Source organism: Notolepis coatsorum (assembly GCF_963971535.1).
Source record: "Notolepis coatsorum genome assembly, chromosome: 14".
Classification (NCBI taxonomy): Eukaryota; Metazoa; Chordata; class Actinopteri; order Aulopiformes; family Paralepididae; genus Notolepis; species Notolepis coatsorum.
The window spans coordinates 19,952,175-19,979,193 of NC_140178.1; the positions used below are offsets into that span (position 1 = coordinate 19,952,175).

At 48.4% G+C, this 27,019-nt stretch overlaps 1 protein-coding gene across 1 annotated transcript; it reads right to left on the minus strand.

Annotated features, from left to right (window-relative positions):
* Positions 1-5,621: 5,621 nt before the first annotated feature.
* On the minus strand, positions 5,622-26,393 carry LOC311240455 (microfibril-associated glycoprotein 4-like; the record flags this gene model as incomplete). Its single annotated transcript, XM_084329037.1, has 4 exons — positions 5,622-5,644; positions 5,983-6,079; positions 6,313-6,485; positions 26,363-26,393. The coding sequence occupies 4 exons, from the start codon at positions 26,391-26,393 to the stop codon at positions 5,622-5,624; spliced, it is 324 nt and encodes a 107-aa protein (XP_084185163.1).
* Between the last annotated feature and the right edge of the window lie 626 nt (positions 26,394-27,019).

Sequence of the window (27,019 nt, forward strand, 5' to 3'; positions counted from 1 at the left end):
GTGACTACTGCTACGCTCACGGCGTGAGATGTTCTTCTAGGGAAACGAACCCGTGCAAGCTGAGAGTAAACGTGTTCTTTAGCCAGGGCACGTACGACGGGCTCAGTAAGTGCATACTGTGCTCCGCCACACACGTGTATCGTGAGTCCAACATGGATACCGTGACGTTCTTAAAGCGGGAACGTTACGAACCCCGGATGCCCAATTACTATCCCAGGCTCGAGGACAGGCTCGTTCACCTGGCCTATTGCCACACTCCGTTTATAGTGGCTCTGCTCGGGATCAGGGTAAGGGACAGGACCGTGACTCTACACCAACAGGGGCGAGAGAGGGGAGCCGTGCTGAAGCAGATAGAATTGGCGCTGGGATGCGGGTCCGGGACCCTGAGCAGCTTGGTCCCCAGCAGGGGAGACCGCGCGACCCGGGAGGATATCGAACGGGATGTCGACCGGGAGAACGAGTTCAGGGTCAGGGTCCTGAAGCTGTGGTGGAGGCACACCACGGACGTGGCCTACGAGATACTGGACCTGGCGCTTCCGAGTTACATCCACCTGGGCCTGAGCGAGGCGGGAGAAAGGTGGATGTGGAAGACCGACAGATACCCGCAGAGGGCGCGCTCCGGGACCTGGGGCTTTCTGATACACGACTGCACCTACGACACGGTGAAAGAGAGAGAGAGCAGAGATAGAGACGGCATGGACACGTATCGCTATGTGGATGAAGTCAGGGCGTCGTCGGGAGTCATGGCCCCGATTGAGCTATCATTCGAGGACGTGCGGTGCTCGGTGAAGTACGAGACGTACTCGGTCAGGTTCAAGGTCCCCAGGTGCTACCTGGAAACGGTGCTGGATAACTTTGTCAAGAACGTGAGAGAAAACAGACCCCGCGAGACCCAGGGCGACCCCTCGGGATACCACGGAGAACCCGACGGAGCTGTGTACGCGAACCGGGGCTGCACCCTGAGCGCTCAATGCATGGTCGTAGAGAGCGGAGCGCCCCGATGCGACCTGTACGTGAACCTGGCATTTGCGCTCCCGCGAGGGTGGAAGCCTCTCTCTCGGTGGAAGCCCAAGAACGTAGACGAGCGCCTCGCCGTGTCCCGGGGAGCGTACGCGCACCTGGTCGCGTACAAGTCTAAATGCGAGACTGTGATACCCGCTCTGGCCGATGCCGTGATGCGCAGCGATTATCTGCTGGCGTTCTTCCTGGTGGACCGAGGCACCCTTGACGTGATATCCCTGCTGCCCTACGTGACCATGCACTACTCTGAACTGCTGCAGCAGGAGGTCCTGTATCAGAGCTTCACCCAGGCTCTGACGAGTATCCTGGACCCGGACGCGAGACACACCTCGCTCTACTATCGGGACAGTAAGGTGTATCTGGCCCTGAAGGAGTACGAGATGCTGAGCAAAGGACCCATTCCCGGGCGCCTGCCCGCTCCCTTCAAGGTACCTGAGGCGGTGCTGGGGTACCGCCTGACCTACGATATAGCGAAGCGGCTAAAGGGAAGGGAGCCCGGGTACGCCAACTACGCCTCCGATGTCGGGATACGATCTCCGACGTTTACCCTGATCGCTCCCGGAACCCGGGGCCGCTGCGCCCCGCTGATCTGGAACCCGGACGTCGAGGAGGAGCTCTACAGGCAGATGACGGTCACCGAAACAGCGTCGGACAGGACCGGGGAGCTCCCGTCGTACGCTAACGCCTCTATGGATACCCTGGGCGACGCGTGGAACTACCACGGACACGAAGAGTGCTCCTGGCCCGCCTCGGTAAAGACGCACCTGCTGTTTAGAAAGGAAAGCAAGAAACATTACACAAAGAGAGCGAAACGCAACGAAGACACGGTCTTGTTGGCCCAAAGCGGGATGCCTCAGGCGCCCCTGGAAACAGAGTTCTCAGAGGGAAGCTACGACGAAGACACAGACGAAGGAACCGAGGGAGAGGAGGATGACCAAGAAGAACACGTTGACGTAGATAATGAATCGGTGCTTCGGAAAGAAGCGGATGCACAACATCAGCAAGCTTCAGAAGAGGCACGCGTGCCTCCGTCTGCACACCAGGGGGACGACGAGGGCTCATCGTCCTCACCCCCAACGTCCTCCTCATCCCGGGGGGATCCCGCTGGTACCGCTGACCCCCCGGGTCCCTCTGTATCATACACAGACCTGGAATCCCAATCGCATGAGGTGTTCATCGACTGGCTTCTGGGTACATTAGAGGAGGGGACCGGCCAAGAGAGCGACACGCTAGCCCGAGTCTGCGCGTATACGGGTGTGGGTGATATGACCGCATTACATACTATAGACAGCACGGCCTTAGAAGGACTGAATTTTATGACCGCGATGGAAGTGATGGATACATCTAACACAGGGGGAATAGAGCGCCCCGCGCCCCTGTTGATCGTAACGCAGGCGATCCCCGACGATACAGGAGGGCCTCGCGGCGAGGCCGCTGTCTTCGCGGGGCAGCCGGAGTCGGACGGGGAAGAGGCGATGCCCGGGCCGAGTCGGGAACACGGCGATGACGACGAGCGTGCCGATGACGACTACGAGGACGATGACGAAACCGGGAGCCGTAGAGAGGCGATAGACGAACAAGATGAAACGGGCAGGGTGACTCTGTGTTTCCCGCAACAACCCGACGTGGGTAAACCTGGCTTGGGGAACTGGGTACGTGTGGAGGATCAGACTAGCGATCCGTCTCTGACCCCGTGGAACGAGAGAGACGTCAAACCCAAAAACCTACTCGGGCAGACCGCGGTGATGAGAAAGAGCAAACCTAGCGATCTCGCTATCACTTTCCTGGCTGATGACATAAGAACCTCCAGACAGGTCAAGGCGGATCCGTTTGAGAGAGACGCGACCGCCAGGGTGAACCCTTGCTGGGAACTGGCGCCCGCTCCCCGACTGGATGACGAGGAGGGAGCCGGGCGCGACCTGTACTCCTTTATGTCCGTGAAGGACCGCAGGGTGTACAGGACGGGAGATGAACCCGGCAGCTCGGTCGTCCTGCTGTGCGAGGAAGGCGATCCTGTCGCCTGGAGCATGACCGCTGTGAAATGCTTCGAGAGAGGAGTCGAGGGAGATTCCAAGCGCATGAGGCGCAGGTTCAACTCTCCCACCCAGTGGTACCTGGACTTGGCCAAGAGTTCCGCGATACCTAAGGTAACCGTGGACTGCTCCCTGGGAGCCAGGCGCTACAGGATGCTGGACCTGTCGGTCGAGCCAGGTTCGGGGTTCAGACACGTGTGCATCTACGTTGCTGACGAGCCCGTGGTGTCCACTAACTCGTGCATGGTGCTGGTGAAAAAGGGAAACATCAAGCACCTGGGGCACGTCTCCACGAGCTCGGCGTACGGCCTGCTGATCAGGTCCGTGAGAGCGGACGACACCGGGGTCCTCGATGCTGTGCTCCAACAGCACACCGCGCTCCAGGTGCACCGGGACGTATGTAGGGTCCTGTGCCTCCAGATCGCAGCTGCTCCCTACAATAACGCCGAGGCCGCGGGAGAGTACGTGGGGGAGCGAGTGGGGCGCTGGAACCTGGGAGATCCCGTAGGTCTGGGCAGGATGTCGCCCCGGGAGAGGAGGACCATCGCCGCTCACGTGAGCCTGTGCGCTCTGAAAGCGCAGGTCCTGGTGGCGCGCGTCCTGAACATGTGCCTGCCTCGCATCCATGCTGCCAGGGTGTGGAGGGACGGAGTCGGGTTCAGACTGGACTTTATGAGCGCTCTGCTGGACCGGGTGACCGAGGAGCACGAGCTGAGGAAGCACTACGCTGACATGCGCGTAAAGAAGCCCTCGCAAACCAAATTGGGGATGCTCGCCGTGTCCCGACTGCTCGCTTCGCTGGACGTGGAGAAGGACGCCCCCGTGATCTTCAAGGACGTGCCCGAGACAGCGATAGACGCTCGGCCGAACTCGTTTGAGATTGCTCTGGAGCGGCTGACTGGGGTGCGTGGGATACACGACATGGCCCCGGTAGACTTTATGAGCATCCAGAGCATAGTCCTGGTTCACCCGAACGCTCCCCGATCCCCGTCCAGATACGAGGCCTTCCACATCAAGGGTGGGTACGACGTGGACCTGGCGCCCACCGCGCCATTTACCGTCCACATACACAACACCCAGAGAAAGTGGAACTATGCCATAATGGTGGAGCCCGTCAACTACTCGGGGACCGTGGTGCTCCCCGTGAACCTGGAAGACGGGCAAGCCTCGGTCAGAGAGCTCGCCGACCCCCGATCCGGGCTCGACAACGCGCCCGGGACCGAGGCCAGGTCACGTCCTGCTGGTCCCTCGCGACCCCGTGCGGCACGGGGTACCAAGACCCCGAAGCGCGCCGCCACGCAGATTACGCCCTCGTACGAGTCCTCTGACGGATACGCGACGGGGCACCCGAGGCGACAGGACACAGCGTCGCCGGTGAAAGCAGTGAAGAGGGACACGTGTAAGAAGGCCAGGCAGAAGAACGCTAACCACCGACGCGCACGCCGTTCCGATTCCGAGTCCTCCGACCGGGACGGTCACCCCGAGTTTGAAATGAACTTGGACAGTAACGCATTCAACCTGGACAACAGCGATACGATAGTCAGCATTTATACCAGCGTCTGATACGCTTATAGAATGCACAAGATCGACACGGAATGCAGTATACGCTATTGGGTTATGTATCCCCTATGTAACTTTCATCTTTATTATTACGTTGATACTGTGCTCGCACGTGCCTGTGCCGTATGTGTTGTACAACTCGATATGCAATAAAAGACCCACAATATACCCATTGTATTGGTTTCCATTTTCTTTATTTCATAAACCAACATAACATGAAGCAGAGTAAAGCACACACACACACGATATCGTACATTAGAAAAAAGAACAGAACATAAAATGAATGTCAAAGCGGTTAAGCAAAGATCCGAGCTCGGCAATGCCCCCGACCGGCTCCGATCGATATACAGAGGAGGCCTGTTGGTAAAAACACATGTTCCTGTTTGCGACGGTGCAGCGCCTTCCCGTCGTAAGGTGGTATCTCAGCTCAGGACCGGGAACACATTGCCTAAACCTCTTGCTGTGGGCGTAACCGACCACAGCCCCATACGTGGCGTCGTTACTCTCATCGCGGACCTAGCCGGTCTGTGCCGAACGCGGATTTGGGCAGGACCGCATTAAAGTGGTTGCCGGCGACGTGAGCGTAACATAAATATCCTGGTCGATATATGGGATACGTGGAATCTCCGATACGCAAGGGTACCCGCTTCATGCCCAGGATGATGGCCTCCATTTCGTGCACGTACAGGTAGCGTCCTTTCGTGTTGAGTATATCGACAATGTTCTGTTTGGTGTCATCGCCGAGCTCTCCCCTCGTATAGACCAGGTAAGCTTCTTTGACCTCGCGGGGCAGCGATGTCAGATAGTTGGCCCCGATATCGCACATGGTCAGGCGCTCGTCATCGTTGGCCATCTGACCGGGTGTGTTTAGGGTCAGGCTTTTGATGGCGTGGAACCCACAGTGGCCATCCCCGCGCGTATCATCCATCTTGAGATTGAAGATACGCAGGTAGGCGTCCGTCAGCTTGTGCTCGAGGAGAGTAAAGGGATACTCCTTCCGGCTACAGTTTACGCTCCAGGTTTCCGTGATGCTGTCGAACACGGGAACCAGCGCCAGCTTGTGTGGGTTGTTAGTGCTAATCAGATGTATGTACAGAGTTGTAGTATTAATATTATGTACAGTGATAAAGACACTATGGTAGTAAGTCATACTGGCCAGTAGCGTAACTAGTAAGAGTATGTAAGGGATATGTACATATGGACTGCATTTATATAACGCTTTCATCCAAATCGCTTTAATTTATGCTTCACATTCACGCTGCCGGGAGGAGCTGAGAGCTGGGATCGAACTAGGAACCTTTCAATTACCAGACGGCTGCTATATATATATATATACTGTATGCATTATTGTATGAATTAATGTTCTTACCCAACCAGTATTCTCCAGAAGCTTGACCAAAACCCGCCCTATACTGGTCCCATCCACGGTAAAAGTTAATGCTCCCATCCTTCCTTCTCTGAATGACCTGGACATTGGATGGTAAAAGTTAATGCTCCCATCCTTCCTTCTCTGAATGACCTGGACATTGGATGGTTATTTGAATAGGTGTGGGTTCATTTCTCTTGATTACTGTAGAGTTTTAAGAAGGAACGTGATGCTTTGACAGACGCCACAGGGCAAAATGAATACACTCTCCACTCAGCATTGATATCGGTGTGATGGATTGAAAGACTGCAGTGACTGCAGCTGTACACACACCGTCCATTTACGATATTCAGCTCCAGCCTCGTTGCTCATGTCGCAGTAGACCTGCACTGGGGAAGTGGGTCCTCCTGGGTAGATGGTGTACACTCCACTATGACCAAAGCCATCGCTATAGATATCACTACAGTCAACTGGTAATACGGGTGGCGATGGTAAACTGACTGCCACTGGGACCAGTAGGAGTATGGCAATAAAACCCTGCAATAAACACGCATGCACACACACACACACACACACACACACACACACACACACACACACACACACACACACACACACACACACACACACACACACACACACACACACACACACACACACACACACAGTCACACACACACACACACACACACACACACACACACACACACACACACACACACACACACACACACACACACACACACACACACACACACACACACACACACACACACACACACACACACACACACACACACACACACACACACACACAGTATATAAAGTTCAGGTGAGTACAATTGCTTGCTTCAAGATAATACAGTAGCCTACAGTAGCCCCTTTCGTGACTGTGATGCAAGCCTTGCTTGAATACGCAGTCACTGATTCGACCATAGTATAGCCAGGTTAATGTGCACCATCAAGCACTGGTTAAAGACGAGCGGTGGGTCCAAAATATATCACATAGACATTTCAAAGGTACTCACCGTTGCATTAGGGTTTCACACACACACGCGGCGGGGTTTGAAAGCTTGGTGTTGCTAATACACATTTTAAATCATTTTTATAAACGAGTAAAAAAATCACTGAGCTAGCCTTGGCTAAAATGGCTGCTTCCGCATTTTGACGCAGCAGCGCTGTGATTGCTGGCTGCTTTGTCACATGCTCGGTGCGCCCAGCAATCACAGCGCTCCTGCGTCAAAATGCGGAAGCAGCCATTTTAGCCAAGGCTAGCTCAGTGATTTTTTTGCTTGTTTATAAAAATGATTTAAAATGTTTATTAGCAACGCGGAGCATTAACCTGGCTACTACCGTCGAATCAGTGACTGCGTATTCAAGCAAGGCTTGCATCACAGTCACGAAAGGGGCTATAGCCTATAGATAAATACTGGTTGTAAAACAGTAAAATAGATCAAGGTCCTCTAGAAGGTACTCTAGATCAGGTTCCTCCAGATCAGGGGCCTCTAGAATAGATCAGGGTAATCTAGCCCAGTCACAGATTGGTAGACTGTACCCGTCCATGCTGTGAGTAACCCTTATACAATATAACAACTGACTGTCAGAAACTCTGTCGTCTGCCTTGTATACTGCTAGAATACAACGTTCTGCAGCCAATGAGAATCTGCCAATGCAAATAAAACATGCCCCTCTAATTAAGCTAGACGAAGGTAAATCAAAAGTGTAATAACCACCATGTTATACTACCATTAATATATATATATATATTCTTTTTTGTAAACTTTATTTAGCATGCAGAAAACAAACTAAATTCAATGTAAAACAACAGTTAGGTGATGTCCCCAGAAAGACACAACAGTCATCAAAAAGAAAATGAGAAAACACGAGGGTTCAAGAAAGAATACGTTTTACTGTACTTGAAATGTAAATGTCCCTCACATCATTACTTCCTCATTGTAAATAGCATTAGTCTCTGACCGACTCACCTTCATTGATGTGATTCAGTAGACTGATCTTTGTTGTAATTCAGTAGACTGATCTTTGTTGTAATTCAGTAGACTGATCTTTGTTGTAATTCAGTAGACTGATCTTTGATGTGATTCAGTAGACTGATCTTTGTTGTAATTCAGCAGACTGATCTTAAATAAGAGCAGATGTGCTGCACAGAGATCTTGGTCGGTGAGATACTCGTTCAGAAGATAATGTGTGACTCGAGTGAGGGTCCTTTTTAAACGGCAGTAGGAGGGTTTGAAGCTCAACCAAGAAAGGGTATTCCTGTTCTGCAAGTACTTATCAGTTTCCCAAAAGTACAGGGAAACAAGCCAATAACATAACTTCTGTACTCTGGAATGGTCTGGATGCGAGTATAAAATTAAGCAAAAATATCATTACATTTAAAGGTAGCTATAAACAAGCACTTATGGACACATATAAGAGAGAGGAGCTTGAGCAGTAATGTGACTGCCTATTATTATTTCTCATTTGGATATTTGGATATATAAAAAACTGTACTTTTATAAAAAAAAATAGTATTTGTTATATTATTTTTATTTCTATTAAACTATAATGTCAAACATTGTAAGGAAGGGGCACGGCTTGATAAGTTGTTTTACTCCCCCCTGTTCCTTCTCGAACACTTATTGTATGGAAATAGTCTTTGACTATTTACCTTTTTGTTTTTTAAACTTGTTTTATGTTTCTATGTTCGAGACAAATAAAAATCAAATCAAATCAAATCAATTAAATAATCTATTTTACTGCTGTCTATTTTATGCACATTTTATGCTTATTTTATGCCTAATTCTATGTCTGCACTTTATGCATTGCTCTTGATCTGCCAATTCTGTGCATCTTATGCCTGTCTTTTCTACTGCTGTCCGTTTGAGCTGCAATTCTTGTATGAAAGGCGCTATACAAATAAAGTTTATTATTATTATTATTATTATTATTATTATTATTTGAAAGGTACTGGGGAAATATTAGGTGGTCTTTGTCGTTTGGTCCATTATCGTTGTTACCCTTCCATGTTCTAGTAACGTAAGTGTTTCCATGTTTAGTGTTTTCGTGTTTAACTTTTAGTTTAGTTTTTCCCCCTCTTGCAGCGTTCGCTGAGACGTTTTGGTTTTTGTGGTTTTTGCTATACCCCTTGTTTCTGTGTTGGAGTTTATTCTTAATAAAGACCCATTAACTCGCTGCCCGCCTGGTCTTGTCTGTTCCTGGGTCCTGCTGCGTCACCACACCAAATCATCACACCACTAGCCAGGCAGGGAAGGAAATTATAAAGAAATTGGTGTATACAACATCCACAAAAAATGAATAATAAAAATTGGATTTTGACTAGTGTCTTAAAATAAGATTCTAAAGGAAAAAAATATATGTATTTTGGAAATATTAATAAACTTCAGATAATTGTTTCAAGACAATATTGATCATCAGGAGTGCAAAATCAGTTCACACGGTTCAGCAGTGTTATGAAACATGTCATGCAAGAGTGTTGAAAAAAACATTGATTTATAGTCTGATTTGTGTTATGCCACGCCCACCCTTAGCATGTGTACTGTGATGAAACAGTAGGAGAAGAATGAAAAGAATGCTTTACGGTAAATGTTTTTTATTTAGTTCCCGCCTGCATGACCCCCATACACCCTGATACTGGCAATAGGCCTTGTCTAACTTGACAACATAATTAAACATTCTAAATGGTTCCTTGATTATTTCACACACACACACACACACACACACACACACACACACACACACACACACACACACACACACACACACACACACACACACACACACACACACACGCACACGCACACGCACACGCACACGCACACGCACACGCACACACACACACACACACACACACACACACACACACACACACACACACACACACACACGCACACGCACACGCACACGCACACGCACACGCACACGCACACACACACACACACACACACACACACACACACACACACACACACACACACGTGCAGGCTTTTAAATCACTCTTGAAAACCTACCTGTTCTCCTTGGCCTTCCCCCCTACTTAATCACCACTAGACCCCTGGCCCTTCCATCCTCTTTGTTTTACTGTGTCCTACCAGTTTTTATTGCTTCCATTGCTTTATTATGTTTTTAATCTTATATCTTGCACCATATTGTTTTGTTTTTGTTGCTTTCATTGCTTTACTATGTTTTTAATCTTATACCTTGCATCACATTATTTTGTTTTTATCAATTTGCTTGTGAAGCACTTTGGTGCCAGCTGCCGCTGCCTGGAAATGTGCTATATAAATAAAACTGACTTGACTTGACAAACACAAACAAATAAACAAACATAGGAAAGTAATGTTCTGGTCAGTAAGGCTGTAACAACTAATAGACTAATCTACAATTATTCGATCATAAGAAATAGTTCATTATTTTTATAATGGATTAGTTGGTAGATGATGCACCTCTATGGCCTGTTGTGTGAAGGTTAGGGTTAGCAGTATCTCAGGAGGTAAACGGTACCCTATCCCCCCCCCTCACAGTGAGCTGTGGCGTTCCACAAGGAAGCATACTAGGACCGCTACTGTTCCTAATTTATGCAAATGACATGTCGTCAGCTGTGACTGCAACTTGTTCTTGTTCGCAGACGACTCAGCCCTGCTGGTCTCTGACAAGAACAAGTTACAGGTTGAAAAAAACCTCAGCTCGGAACTAGGCAAAATCTGCATATGGCTTGCTGATAACAAACTATCATTACACATGGGCAAAACAGAGTCCATTCTCTTCGGTTCAAATAACAAACTCAGCAAGACCGACGGCTTCTCAGTTACAGTGGGTGACAATATTGTCACAAGGAAAGATGAAATTACCTACCTGGGCTCCATCCTAGAGGCTAATCTTTCCTGTGACAAAATGGCATCCAATGTAATAAAAAAAGTCAACCAACGAACTCGATTCTTGTACCGGATCTCCTCTCTGGTAAACAAGAACACCCTGAGGACTCTGGCAGGAGCACTCATACAAGGGTACTACGACTATGCTTGCACCTCATGGTACCAAAGCACCTCAAAGGCGCTAAAAACTAAATTACAAACATCTCAAAACAAACTGGTCAGACTACTGCTTGACCTGACTCCTAGAACCCACCTCACCCCTGCCCACTTTGACAACCTAGGATGGCTTAGAGTAGACGACAGAGTACAGCAACTTGCAATGGGCCTAGTCTACAAGATACACTACACGACCAAGGTACCCATGTACATGTCAAAATACTTCCCAAAGGTCAGTGAATACCACGATCACAACACCAGAGGGAGCTCCACAAATCATGTTAAACCCAGATTCGGCTCAAACAAGGGACTAAACACGTTTCGCAATTATGCCACATCAATGTGGAACGCCCTACCCAAAGCTGTAAAGGAATGTGAATCACTACCCACTTTCAAAAACACTCTCAAAGAACACCTACGGTAGACTGCAATTCGAAACTGGCCCATGTAAATGTCCTAACCCAACCCCCTCCAATGTACAGTAAATGACCAAGTATGGTTGTCAATATTCCAATGTACAGTTTTGCTTGTACAGTTGTACAGTGTTCCCCCCCCACCCCTCCTGCCCAATCACCCCCCCCCCCCCACCCCACCCACCGAACCACCTCCAATGTACAGCCCCCCCCCCCACCCCCCCAACCACCCCACCTACCCAACCTCCCCCAATGTACAGTTTTTACGTCAAATGTATATACTCTTTTCTGGACTCTTTTTGTATCACAATGTTGTTGTCATAAATGTATAGATGTAGCAGTACTGTATATCTGTATGTCATGTATGTCATATATGTCCTGATGAATTGAAAATGGGGGACCCTGATGTAAACAAGACGAAAGTCTTTCTCTGGTCTGCATCCCCTTAACAATTGTGTGTATTGAGCTGTACTGTATTGTACCCAAGTGACTCGAGTGAGGGTCCTTTTTAAACGGCAGTAGGAGGGTTTGAAGCTCAACCAAGAAAGGGTATTCCTGTTCTGCAAGTACTTATCAGTTTCCCAAAAGTACAGGGAAACAAGCCAATAACATAACTTCTGTACTCTGGAATGGTCTGGATGCGAGTATACAATTAAGCAAAAATATCATTACATTTAAAGGTAGCTATAAACAAGCACTTATGGACACATATAAGAGAGAGGAGCTTGAGCAGTAATGTGACTGCCTATTATTATTTCTCATTTGGATATTTGGATATATAAAAAACTGTACTTTTATAAAAAAAAATTGTATTTGTTATATTATTTTTATTTCTATTAAACTATAATGTCAAACATTGTAAGGAAGGGGCACGGCTTGATAAGTTGTTTTACTCCCCCCTGTTCCTTCTCGAACACTTATTGTATGGAAATAGTCTTTGACTATTTACCTTTTTGTTTTTTAAACTTGTTTTATGTTTCTATGTTCGAGACAAATAAAAATCAAATCAAATCAAATCAATTAAATAATCTATTTTACTGCTGTCTATTTTATGCACATTTTATGCTTATTTTATGCCTAATTCTATGTCTGCACTTTATGCATTGCTCTTGATCTGCCAATTCTGTGCATCTTATGCCTGTCTTTTCTACTGCTGTCCGTTTGAGCTGCAATTCTTGTATGAAAGGCGCTATACAAATAAAGTTTATTATTATTATTATTATTATTATTATTATTATTATTATTATTATTATTATTATTATTATTATTATTATTATTATTATTATTATTATTATTATTATTATTATTATTATTATTATTATTATTATTATTATTATTATAATAATAATAATAATAATAATAATAATAATAATAATAATAATAATAATAATAATAATAATAATAATTATTATTATTATTATTATTATTTGAAAGGTACTGGGGAAATATTAGGTGGTCTTTGTCGTTTGGTCCATTATCGTTGTTACCCTTCTGTAACTGAGGGGTACAATTCCCTGACTGTATTACTAGATATGATACTTACTACCACTACCTTTGTACTTAATATTCGGCCACCCAGTACACGGCATAAATATATTATCATGAACACTCTCACGTAGATGAAACGGATCCAACACAAATGTACGAATTAGAAACAGGTCTTTATTTCTACACAGCGATGGTGTGTAGAATAAGCACTTAATCACTTAATTACATTTATGAATTGAAATAGTATGCACTTTTATGGCAAGGAGTATTCGTCGGTATATCAATAGAGAATGTCCAATCTCTGAAGGCGCAGGTGGTAAATATACGACCTGGAATAGTTAAGGAATAACAGCAATGATACTTTAATGATTATACTAGATACACTAGAGGGGGTTAATCCGGTCGCTTGTAAGCCGACAGGAGTAGGAGGGGGGGGGGGGGTAGAATCCGGCTGCCTCGTCCGGCCAAGGGTATCCCAGGTGAACCCACTGTAGTGCCGTTCAATGCGCCGGCGATCCTTGGACCACAGATGAAAGCAGGTGGACTCTTTGTGGGCCGGCTCTCTCCGGTCCACGGGGGAGAGACGTGAAGCGACCTCGTCTTGCAGAGCGTCTCCTCACCTTGCGTCCTCTCCAGGGGGGGGGGTTCCAACACACGGCAGTGTCGGGGGTCTTTATCCATGGAATAATCAAAGTATCCAAAGCATAATCCGTGCCTGGGAAGGCGGGCTGTCGTCGGTAGAATAATCCGGTATACAGGTCCACTCGCTCGTCGGCTCTGGGGCTCCTCGGGTGCAGCTTCACATAGGGTCAACCACCCTGGGTAAGCAGCCAGTTCTCTGCCCGAAACGATGGGGTACTGACTACGGTAGTATTCTCACCGCACGAAGCACTATATATTAACAGACTATTATTAGCTTAATAGACTACGTCCAACTCGACGATATAGTGCCAAATATGACTATTCAAATATTAATATACACAATGTCTCAATACCGATGGTAGGCGAACTTGGCCTTACTCCCACACGTGGCGTCGCGGGGAGGCTTTACGTCTGTGACTCTATTGGAGGGTAAGAAACTGGACTGAAAAGAAAGTCCTACTTTAGTAGCGCAGTATATATACGCACTATGAACAAATAGTCCCATTAGTGGTGCGGTAGCCAAATTCCTACGCGGAACTAGGACTTGTTCGTACATGTCGAGCGGTACGTTTGAACTGGGTCTGAGGGGTATGGCAGCCTGGCACCAAGGTCTCGACCAATAGTAGAATGGAGACTATTATGGGATGTTCAGTAGGCTAGAATGGATATTCAATGCATATTGTACAAGGAATATACAAGGGATATCAGGGAGTATTAGAGAATATACAAATACAATTAAATATATATATATAAATAAATATATATATTCGGTTTAATCTGGCCCTTCACAACAGCCACCCCCTGAATAGGTCCCAGACCTAATCAGTTAAACAGAGACAGATTAATCGCGTTGTCTATTTACACATAAGGGTTTGCTGTAGGGGTCAGTCAACTTCACAAAGTCATAGGGTTGTAGGGTCATGGTCATCATCGATTGTGTCTGGGAGTCGAGGCAGTTCTATGAGCCTTGCCACGGGACGGGTGTAAGTGCGACCCTGGACGAGCACTTCAGCTGCTCGGACCTTGCCGTCGGCACCGGTGATCACTTTGCTTACGCGGCCGGCCGGCCACATAGCTCTGGGCAGTGATTGATCAATAATCATGACGACTGTTCCTTCTGTCAAATTGTCTCTCTCCTTTACCCACTTCTGGCGGGTCTGTAGAGACGGTAGGTAGTGCAGTAGGAAACTGTTCCAAAACTTGTCGGCTAATACTTGGCTGTACCTCCACATTCGTCGGCCGTCCGCTTCTTCAGGCCGGTACATTGTCTGTGGTAATGCAGGATCTAGCCGCCCCATCAGGAGTGTGTTGGGGGTAACTGGGTCGATATCCGCCACATCACTGGAGACATATCCGAGGGGCTTCGAGTTAAGTACTCCCTCAATCTCCGTGAGGACTGTCATTAGGACTTCTTCCGCCACAGTCTGGGCCCCAAGTACTGCGTACAGGGCTGTCTTTATGGAGCGCACTTCTCGTTCCCAAGTGCCACCGAAGTGGGGTGCGTTTGGGGGGTTGAATTGGAAATCAACCTGTGCTGGAGCGAGGTGGGTCTTAAGTTCTGGGCCCATAGCTTGGAAGCTCTCTCTCAGCTCTCTTTCGCCGCCTTTGAAGTTTGTCCCATGATCGGACAATAGGGTAGACGGTCTTCCTTTCCGTGATGTGAATCTTCGGAAGGCCATAAGGAATGAGTCTGTGCTCATGGTCGGGAGAAGCTCGATGTGTATCGCTCTGGTGGTCATGCATTTGAATACAATACCCCACCGCTTCTCGGTTCCTCTTCCTTTCTTTATGTGCAGCGGGCCAAAGCAGTCCATACCCGTTGAGTGGAATGGCTTGTCACCGATTCGGAGGCGACATGGAGGAAGGTCAGCCATCCTTGGTATGCTGGGCTGCGCGCGCCACTTGCGGCAGTCTAGACATGTTCGCTGGAAGCGTCGTACCGCCTCTCTTCCTTGTAGGATCCAGTAACGACGTCTGATTTCCGCGAAGACTCTTTCTGCTCCTGCGTGATGTACATCCTCATCGTATTTCTTTATAATCAGCTCTGTGACCTTGTGTCGGCTGTTCAATACGATCGGGTATTTAATGTCATCCGGTAGATTGGGGGCTCTGCGTAGGCGACCACCCACTCTGATGAGGGTATGAGCGTCGCTCTCGGGGGCCAGGTGAATTAATCTGCTGTCGGATGGGACGGGCTTTCCTCCCTGTAGACAGGCCAATTCATCGGGGAACGAGTCTCTCTGGGCTCGCTGCAGTAGAAGCAATTCTGCTTCCTCGTAGTTAGCTGCTGACATATCAGCGGGGGACTTGCACTCCGGGTGGTACCGCAGGAATGTTCTTTGTTGTGCACTCTCTATGGACGTGCAATCGTCTATGTTAGGGTCGGTGGAGGCTACGGTGCTCAATCCACAGAACACAGACTTCTTAATTTCCACCTCCTCTGGACTTGCTTCCCTCGGGATAGGCATGGGCCACTGTCCTTCCGGGAGTCTTAGGAATGCGGGGCCGTCACTGTAGACATTGCGACGGGTGAGGTCATCCAGGGGCATCCCCCGGGTGATGACGTCAGCTGGGTTCTGTTTTGTATCAACGTAGCGCCACTCTGTTTCTCCGGTTAACTCTTCGGTTAAGTCTTGAATCTCGGTGACTCTGACTCCCACGAAGACTTTGTACTTGCATGAGTCCGATTTGATCCAGGCGAGTACCGTCGTGGAATCTGACCACAGGATTGTTCTAGACACCGGTATGGTGAGCTCACGTTGGATGAGCGTGGCTAGGTGCGCTCCGGCTAGGGCTGCGCAGAGCTCTAGACGTGGGATAGATTGTTGCTTGCGTGGGGCTATTCTCGAGCGGGCGAGGACAAATGCTGTGTAGATCTCTCCCCCCTGGTCTTGGGCCCGCAAGTAGGCTACTGATCCGTATGCGACCTCTGAGGCGTCACTGAAGACGTGTAAGTCCATTTTACATGTCTCTGGCCTCACCGTGGGTGGGAAGTAGCTTCGGCGCATATTAACGCCTGGGAGTGAGTGGAGCTCCATCTCCCACTCTCTCCAGGTGGATGCAAGGTGTGCGGGAATGGGGTCGTCCCAGCCCTGGTCCTTGTCCCACAATGCTCGTACAATAATTTTTGCCCTGGTGGTGTACGGTAGAATACATCCTAGCGGGTCATATTGTCGGGCGAGTGTTGTGTACACACTCCGTCTGGTGGTCGGCGCCGCCGCCGGCCTTCCCTGCTCCGTAGTCAGGGGCTTGTGTCTGTAGTGAAGCGAATCTGTTTTGAATCGCCACACCAATCCCAGGGTCATCTCCTGGGCTTCTCCCGGGATTGTAGCCATCCAGGTCTCGCTGCTGGCTGCCTTGTCCTCGGAGGAGAGGCTGCGCAGTACTTGCGGATCGCTGCTGGCCCACTGCCTGAGATCAAAGCCGCCTTTGATCAATGAGGCGCGGAGTTTAATCAGGAGAGCCTCGGCTTCTTCCTGGGTTGAAAGGCTTTGTAGACAGTTGTCTACGTAGAAGCTGTTCTTTACGCTGTGTCGGACCTCTTCGTCCGCTGCTGGGTCCTCTGCTACATGTTTCTGTAGTGCAAATGTCGCACAGCAGGGGCTGCACGTCGTTCCGAAGGGGAGGACTTCCCATTGGTAGATGGCTGGGTGCTCATCTCCTGGCTTCTCTCTCCATAGGAACCGTAACAGGGGCTTGTCCGCCTCTACTAATCTCACCTGCAGGAACATTCCTTTAATGTCCCCGCTGATGGCCACCTTTTCCTGGCGGAAGCGGAGTAGAACGCCGAGTAGGGAGGGGCCGAGTGTGGGACCGGGCAGTAACTCTTTATTCAGATTTTGGGATCCGATCTGGTAGCTGCAGTTAAATACTATGCGGTCTTTACCGTTGTGATGGACCTTGTGGTGGGGCACGTACCACGATTCAGTGGTCTGGTCAGCCTCTTTAATGTCCATCTTTGTGACGTGTCCCGCTGTGATGAGCTTCTCAATCTCAGCGCGGTATACACTCTCTTGGGCGGGGTTCTTGGCTAAGCGCCGCTCCGTGTTCAGCAGGTACCGTTCTGTGGCGTCTGTCTTGGCGTGGAAAGTAGGCATTCCTTCTCGCCGCAGGAGTGGCGTGGCGTATCTCAACACGCCGTTGACCGGGACTCTCTTGGTCCCTGTCTCGAGGAGGTGAATTGCGTAAATGTCATCTTTAGAGCGAATGTCTTTCTTTCCGTTCTTAAAGGGCATTTGTTCCAAGGTCCATAGCCGCTCTACGTGTTGCAGGAGTGCGGTTTCTCCCTCTGTGACTCGGGAGTGGAGACATCTAGTGGCTGTACTTCGGTTGAGAGATTTGGCGAGCGGGCCTTGGAGAGTCCATCCCAAACGGGTCTCGACTGCTGCAGGGCAGCCTCGGGGTCCGGTATGAACCCGGTCTATCGGGACAATGAGGTCTGCATGGTCGGAGCCTATCAACAGGGTCGGCATAGCATTGTCTATGAGCGGGATCGGTAACTTGCGCAGATGTGCATATTTCTCCATCAGCTTGGCGACGGGGTATGTGTACCGCGACAGTCCTATTTCTTGGCTGGTGAAAGCGTCTGCAATCTGGTACCGTCGCTCAGGCTGGCCGCTTGCTGCGATAGAGAATGAGACATTCTCGCCCTTTATCGTCTTCAAATCTCGTCTTATTGTCCGAATTGTCATTTGGGTTTCGCTTCCCCGCAGCCCTAGCTGGGCCGCAGCGGAGGCGAGCAGCAGGGTCTTCTCTGACCCGTCATCGAGGACGGCGTAAGTGTCCAGGACTTTATTCTGGTAGCTTAGTGTCACACGCACTACTTTTAGGAGTACTCGGGCTCCACTGCTGCTGGCGGGATCGATGTACATGACGCTCGCTTTGCGGCTGGATGGTGCAGGTGAAGGGCGCCGTCTGTTACTGTCGTGAAGTATGTCCAGATGGGCTCCATCGCACTTGGTGCACCTTTTCTTTAAGCGGCATTCGGCTGCCATGTGTGAGCGCGCACAGCGAAAACAGCGCTTGTTGGACTTTATCCATTGACCTGCTTCCTCCGCGTTCAGCTTGGGGTCACATTGCGCTAGCCAGTGTTCTTTCTCACAGTAGGGGCACACTATCTTCCACTTCTCCGTTCTGGAGGGGGCACTGTGGCTCCTGCTGCTCGGTACTGACTCCGATTGGTGCATCACAGTCACCGATCTTCTTCCATCATTTAGTCGTCTGGTTCCTTCTCTGGAGCCAGGGGTGCTCCGTCCGAATGTATCTAGCCGTAGGCTGCTGACTTCTCTCGCCAGGAAGTCTGCTAGATCGAGGAGGTTCGGTTCGGGGCCATTCGGGTCTCTGTGGTCCCTCTGCCGCCTAAAGCGCTCCTGACGAGCGGGCGGCAGCTTCTCCAGGATCCTTTCCACATTTGAGTTGGCGTAAAGTTCATGCCTCCCCTTCTCTCTTTGCGCTCCCAACATCCCTACCAGGGACTGCACTCTGATGGACAGGTCGTCCAGTGCTCGATTGTCTATTGCTGGGGGTAAGCAGTCGATGTGTCGGATCTCCTGGATCACGTAATCCCATATGCGCCCATACCTCTGGTCCAATGCTACCAGCGCTGCTGTGTATGGGGTGGTGGAAGTCGCGTAGGCGAGCGCTATATTATGTGCGCGGGGTACCTTTAAGTGCTTCAGTAGGATGGCGTATTTGTGGCGTTCATCCAATACATCCACCAACATGGTCTCCAGACACATGCGGAGTTCTGTATACTGGGCCCGGTTCTCTTGGGTGAAGTCGGGTACCATAGGCGTGCCAATGTATGACGCTGACTGTGGATACATCGGCGAGCGTTGGGGGAGAGGCCTCCTAGGCGAGTCTCCTCCCGCTCCTTGGTATGGGCTGGTACCGGCAGTGTACTCCTGGTCCGGTAGAGTACTGTGCTGTCTTCGGGCGTGGTTCTCCTCCTCTTCCTCTTCGTCTTCAGTTAGGTCATCCAGTGCTTGTAGTCTCTGGTTTAGCCTCTCCACAGGATATGCTGCTCCTTTCCGGTTGCTAGGTCTCGCTTGGACCGGTGGGGGGAGGTGGTCTGTGGGGGGTATAGACCTCGTCTGTTGGTCAAGTTCAGGGTTGTTTACTCGGCTAGGGGATGCCGCCCTGGAGGTGTGTCTAGACGAGTTCCTGGAGCCTCTGGCGGAGGGAGAGGGTGTTGTCCGTCTGATCAGCTGTTCTATTAGTTGCGACTGCTGTCTGTCGCGCGCTGCGTCCCGTTGAGCACCGGCTCGTTCTCGGGCCACATTCTCTTCCATCTGAATGCGTCTTATTTCTAGACGTATCTGCTCGTGTTCGCTTCGCTGCTGGATCTGCAGTCGGTCGCGTTCAGCAGCGGCGTTCAGGCTGATGAGGAAGGCCTGCTGTAGGGTCCTCTCTGCCTCGCTGGGAGAAGGCGGTTGTATAGGGGAGCCTTCCCTCGGGGTACTCCTTGCGGAGCCTTGGAGTTCTATCTCCACGGTGCTCTCCCCGTCTTCCTCCGTGCCGAGTTCTCTCTCGGTAGCGTTGTATTCCTCCCGGGACTCATCGGGGACTACTTCTTCAGTACTGGCGGGGTGTGAAGTCATGTCTGGTTCCCACTGGTCCCCACCGTGAACTTGGTCAGTTACATTAGAGCCCGTAGGGGCCTCTATGGTCGGGGTAGTCTGGGCGTTGGGGTTAGACATACTTTTACTTTCTAGTTTTACCGCGTTTACTGTTAGTAGAAGACTAGGTTGTTGACTGACAGCGTAAGCCTCTAAGTACTGAGGGAGCCGTCGTTCGCGCTGCGGGCGTTGGTTAGGAGGATCGTTTCGTGGAGTGTTCATCATAGGCCATTTCAATATTAATAACACTATATTAATATTACACTAATTACCCTCCGGCTCGAAGGACCAATTGTAACTGAGGGGTACAATTCCCTGACTGTATTACTAGATATGATACTTACTACCACTACCTTTGTACTTAATATTCGGCCACCCAGTACACGGCATAAATATATTATCATGAACACTCTCACGTAGATGAAACGGATCCAACACAAATGTACGAATTAGAAACAGGTCTTTATTTCTACACAGCGATGGTGTGTAGAATAAGCACTTAATCACTTAATTACATTTATGAATTGAAATAGTATGCACTTTTATGGCAAGGAGTATTCGTCGGTATATCAATAGAGAATGTCCAATCTCTGAAGGCGCAGGTGGTAAATATACGACCTGGAATAGTTAAGGAATAACAGCAATGATACTTTAATGATTATACTAGATACACTAGAGGGGGTTAATCCGGTCGCTTGTAAGCCGACAGGAGTAGGAGGGGGGGGGGGGTAGAATCCGGCTGCCTCGTCCGGCCAAGGGTATCCCAGGTGAACCCACTGTAGTGCCGTTCAATGCGCCGGCGATCCTTGGACCACAGATGAAAGCAGGTGGACTCTTTGTGGGCCGGCTCTCTCCGGTCCACGGGGGAGAGACGTGAAGCGACCTCGTCTTGCAGAGCGTCTCCTCACCTTGCGTCCTCTCCAGGGGGGGGGGTTCCAACACACGGCAGTGTCGGGGGTCTTTATCCATGGAATAATCAAAGTATCCAAAGCATAATCCGTGCCTGGGAAGGCGGGCTGTCGTCGGTAGAATAATCCGGTATACAGGTCCACTCGCTCGTCGGCTCTGGGGCTCCTCGGGTGCAGCTTCACATAGGGTCAACCACCCTGGGTAAGCAGCCAGTTCTCTGCCCGAAACGATGGGGTACTGACTACGGTAGTATTCTCACCGCACGAAGCACTATATATTAACAGACTATTATTAGCTTAATAGACTACGTCCAACTCGACGATATAGTGCCAAATATGACTATTCAAATATTAATATACACGATGTCTCAATACCGATGGTAGGCGAACTTGGCCTTACTCCCACACGTGGCGTCGCGGGGAGGCTTTACGTCTGTGACTCTATTGGAGGGTAAGAAACTGGACTGAAAAGAAAGTCCTACTTTAGTAGCGCAGTATATATACGCACTATGAACAAATAGTCCCATTAGTGGTGCGGTAGCCAAATTCCTACGCGGAACTAGGACTTGTTCGTACATGTCGAGCGGTACGTTTGAACTGGGTCTGAGGGGTATGGCAGCCTGGCACCAAGGTCTCGACCAATAGTAGAATGGAGACTATTATGGGATGTTCAGTAGGCTAGAATGGATATTCAATGCATATTGTACAAGGAATATACAAGGGATATCAGGGAGTATTAGAGAATATACAAATACAATTAAATATATATATATAAATAAATATATATATTCGGTTTAATCTGGCCCTTCACAACACCTTCCATGTTCTAGTAACGTAAGTGTTTCCATGTTTAGTGTTTTCGTGTTTAAGTTTAGTTTTTCACCCTCTTGCAGCGTTCGCTGAGACGTTTTGGTTTTTGTGGTTTTTGCTATACCCCTTGTTTCTGTGTTGGAGTTTATTCTTAATAAAGACCCATTAACTCGCTGCCCGCCTGGTCTTGTCTGCTCCTGGGTCCTGCTGCGTCACCACACCAAATCATCACACCACTAGCCAGGCAGGGAAGGAAATGATAAAGAAATTGGTGTATACAACATCCACAAAAAATGAATAATAAAAATTGGATTTTGAAGTGTCTTAAAATAAGATTCTAAAGGAAAAAAATATATGTATTTTGGAAATATTAATAAACTTCAGATAATTGTTTCAAGACAATATTGATCATCAGGAGTGCAAAATCAGTTCACACGGTTCAGCAGTGTTATGAAACATGTCATGCAAGAGTGTTGAAAAAAACATTGATTTATAGTCTGATTTGTGTTATGCCACGCCCACCCGTAGCATGTGTACTGTGATGAAACAGTAGGAGAAGAATGAAAAGAATGCTTTACGGTAAATGTTTTTTATTTAGTTCCGCCTGCATGACCCCCATACTTTCTTAACAGGTTGGTTCTGAATTCTCTTCACACTCTGATACTGGCAATAGGCCTTGTCTAACTTGACAACATAATTAAACATTCTGAATGGTTCCTTGATTATTTCACACACACACACACACACACACACACACACACACACACACACACACACACACACACACACACACACACACACACACACACACACACACACACACACACACACACACACACACACACACACACACACGTGCAGGCTTTTAAATCACTCTTGAAAACCTACCTGTTCTCCTTGGCCTTCCCCCCTACTTAATCACCACTAGACCCCTGGCCCTTCTATCCTCTTTGTTTTACTGTGTCCTACCAGTTTTTATTGCTTCCATTGCTTTATTGTGTTTTTAATCTTATATCTTGCACCATATTGTTTTGTTTTTGTTGCTTTCATTGCTTTACTATGTTTTTAATCTTATACCTTGCATCACATTATTTTGTTTTTATCAACTTGCTTGTGAAGCACTTTGGTGCCAGCTGCCGCTGCCTGGAAATGTGCTATATAAATAAAACTGACTTGACTTGACAAACACAAACAAATAAACAAACATAGGAAAGTAATGTTCTGGTCAGTAAGGCTGTAACAACTAATAGACTAATCTACAATTATTCGATCATAAGAAATAGTTCATTATTTTTATAATGGATTAGTTGGTAGATGATGCACCTCTATGGCCTGTTGTGTGAAGGTTAGGGTTAGCAGTATCTCAGGAGGTAAACGGTACCCTATCCCCCCCCCTCACAGTGAGCTGTGGCGTTCCACAAGGAAGCATACTAGGACCGCTACTGTTCCTAATTTATGCAAATGACATGTCGTCAGCTTGTGACTGCAACTTGTTCTTGTTCGCAGACGACTCAGCCCTGCTGGTCTCTGACAAGAACAAGTTACAGGTTGAAAAAAACCTCAGCTCGGAACTAGGCAAAATCTGCATATGGCTTGCTGATAACAAACTATCATTACACATGGGCAAAACAGAGTCCATTCTCTTCGGTTCAAATAACAAACTCAGCAAGACCGACGGCTTCTCAGTTACAGTGGGTGACAATATTGTCACAAGGAAAGATGAAATTACCTACCTGGGCTCCATCCTAGAGGCTAATCTTTCCTGTGACAAAATGGCATCCAATGTAATAAAAAAAGTCAACCAACGAACTCGATTCTTGTACCGGATCTCCTCTCTGGTAAACAAGAACACCCTGAGGACTCTGGCAGGAGCACTCATACAAGGGTACTACGACTATGCTTGCACCTCATGGTACCAAAGCACCTCAAAGGCGCTAAAAACTAAATTACAAACATCTCAAAACAAACTGGTCAGACTACTGCTTGACCTTACTCCTAGAACCCACCTCACCCCTGCCCACTTTGACAACCTAGGATGGCTTAGAGTAGACGACAGAGTACAGCAACTTGCAATGGGCCTAGTCTACAAGATACACTACACGACCAAGGTACCCATGTACATGTCAAAATACTTCCCAAAGGTCAGTGAATACCACGATCACAACACCAGAGGGAGCTCCACAAATCATGTTAAACCCAGATTCGGCTCAAACAAGGGACTAAACACGTTTCGCAATTATGCCACATCAGACACGGTAGACTGCAATTCGAAACTGGCCCATGTAAATGTCCTAACCCAACCCCCTCCAATGTACAGTAAATGACCAAGTATGGTTGTCAATATTCCAATGTACAGTTTTGCTTGTACAGTTGTACAGTGTTCCCCCCCCCCACCCCTCCTTGGATTTTGACTAGTGTCTTAAAATAAGATTCTAAAGGAAAAAAATATCTGTATTTTGGAAATATTAATAAACTTCAGTAATTGTTTTCAATAAACAAGTGGCGATTACCGGGTTTCAAGACAATATCGATCATTAGGATTGCAAAATAAGTTCACACACACGGTTCAGCAGTGTTATGAAACATGTCCTGCAAGAGTGTTGAAAAAAACATTGATTTATAGTCTGATTTGTGTTATGCCACGCCCACCCTTAGCATCTGTAAATTAAAACGACGTAAATTAAAACCACACCTTCTGTGTGGGACTAGTTTCTAGTCTGACTGGTTATTGCTACTGAATTATGATGATGAAACAGTAGGAGAAGAATGAAAAGAATGCTTTACGGTAAATGTTTTTTATTTAGTTCCCGCCTGCATGACCCCCATACATTCTTAACCGCAGGTTGGTTCTGAATTCTCTTCACACCCTGATACTGGCAATAACTTATGTACATATACCGATATGCCCTAACATGTTACTTGTTTATTGCACAATGTTACTTGTTTATTGCACAATGTTGATTCTATTATATGTTATTTGCACATCGTTGCGGGCAAGACCACCCGCATTTCATTCTATACTTGTATGCCGTGACAAATAAATCTCTTGACTTGACTTGACTAGGCCTTGTCTAACTTGACAACATAATTAAACATTCTAAATGGTTCCTTGATTATTTCACACACACACACACACACACGTACGCACGCACGCACGCACGCACGCACGCACGCACGCACGCACGCACGCACGCACGCACGCACGCACGCACACACACACACACACACACACACACACACACACACACACACACACACACACACACACACACACACACACACACACACACACACACACACACACACACACACACACACACACACACACACACACACACACACACACACACACACACACACACACACACACACACACACACACACACACACACACACACACACACACACACACACACACACACACACACACACACACACACACAAACACAAACACAAACACAAACAAATAAACAAATAAACAAACATACGAAATCTACAATTTGATTTGATTTGATTTGATTTGAAGTCTTTATTTCGAACATGCAATGAATACAACAAACAATAACAAAAAAGAAAAACAACTCAATCTGCATGTTCGAAAAGGAGTAGGAAGAAGTATACACTTATTTAATCCTACCCCTTTTCCACTACTCAAATGAGTGTACAATTAATCGATCATAAGAAATAGTTCATTATTTTTATAATGGATTAGTTGGTAGATGGTGCACCTCTATGGCCTGTTGTGTGAAGGTTAGGGTTAGCAGTGTCTCAGGAGGTATAGTGGTCATCTGGTAATCTAAGGTAAGGGTTAGCAGTGTCTGGCTGACCCCACTAACACCAGATCAAGCTATCAGTATCAGCCCATCCGAATCCTTCTCTGTTTTCCGTGCGGACAGAACGGAGGAGTCTGGAAAGTCCAAAGGCGGGGGGGGGGGGGGGGGGGGTCTGCTTTCTCACCAACAACAAATGGTGCTGCAGCCCCAAGGGGATTAAGATCCTCTCCCGCTCCTGCTCGCTGGGTCTGGAACATCTGTCCATTTTATGTCGTTCGTTTTATCTACCCCCGGGAATTCACAGCCATCACCATCACAGCAGTCTACATTCCACCTCAAGCTGACACCGGCAGGGCAGTAGCGGACCTCCAGGACACGTTAAACCGGTATCAGATCAAACATGCAGACGCGGCCACGGTGGTGGCTGGCGATTTCAACAAAGCAAACCTAAAGAAGGTTATGCCGAACCTCTACCAGTACATTACATGCTCCACCAGGGGAGGGAAAACTTTGGACCATTGCTATACACCATTTAAGCAAGGGTACAAAGCGCTCCCGTTCCCTCCGTTTGGGAAGTCGGATCACGATGCCATTTTCCTGATGCCCGGATATAAACATGAGCATGTGAGGCTGTAGTGACGCGAGAAGTGACGCGGTGGTCCGAGCAATCAGAGGCCACATTACAGGACGCACTGGATGACGTCGACTGGGACATGTTCCAATCAAGTTCCAGTGACGTCAGTGAGTTCGCCGATACTAATGTTAGCTTTATAGCAACGCTGACGGTTCAGGTTTTTCCGAACCAGAAACCATGGGTTGATAACTCCATCCGAGTCGCCCTGAATGCTCACACCGCTGCTTACAACTCGGGCTGCGCATCTGGAAATATGGACGAGTACAAAGCAGCGGCATACAATATGCGCAGGGCGGTAAAGGGTGCAAAACAGAGATATGGGAGCAGGCTGGCACAGATGGACCATAACGACACCGGGGGCTTATGGCGGGGACTGCGGGCGATAACTGATTACAAGGTCAGCCCCTCCTCAATCGTGAGTGCTGATGCCTCCCTAGCGAACAAGCTCAACTACTTTTACGCAGGGTTTGGGTCCAGCAGTGGTGACGATAGCTCATCGGCTAGCGACATCACTGACACGCCGGCTACCCCGACGGGGGGGAGTTCCTCCGCTGGGTAAGAGCACACACTCTCGGTGACGGAGCACAGCGTGAGGAGAGCGTTTATAGGGGTGAACAGTAGGAAAGCTGCAGGCCCAGATGGGATAACAGGGCGAATACTTAAGTCTGGTGCTAACCAGCTAGCCCCAGTGTTCACCACTATATTCA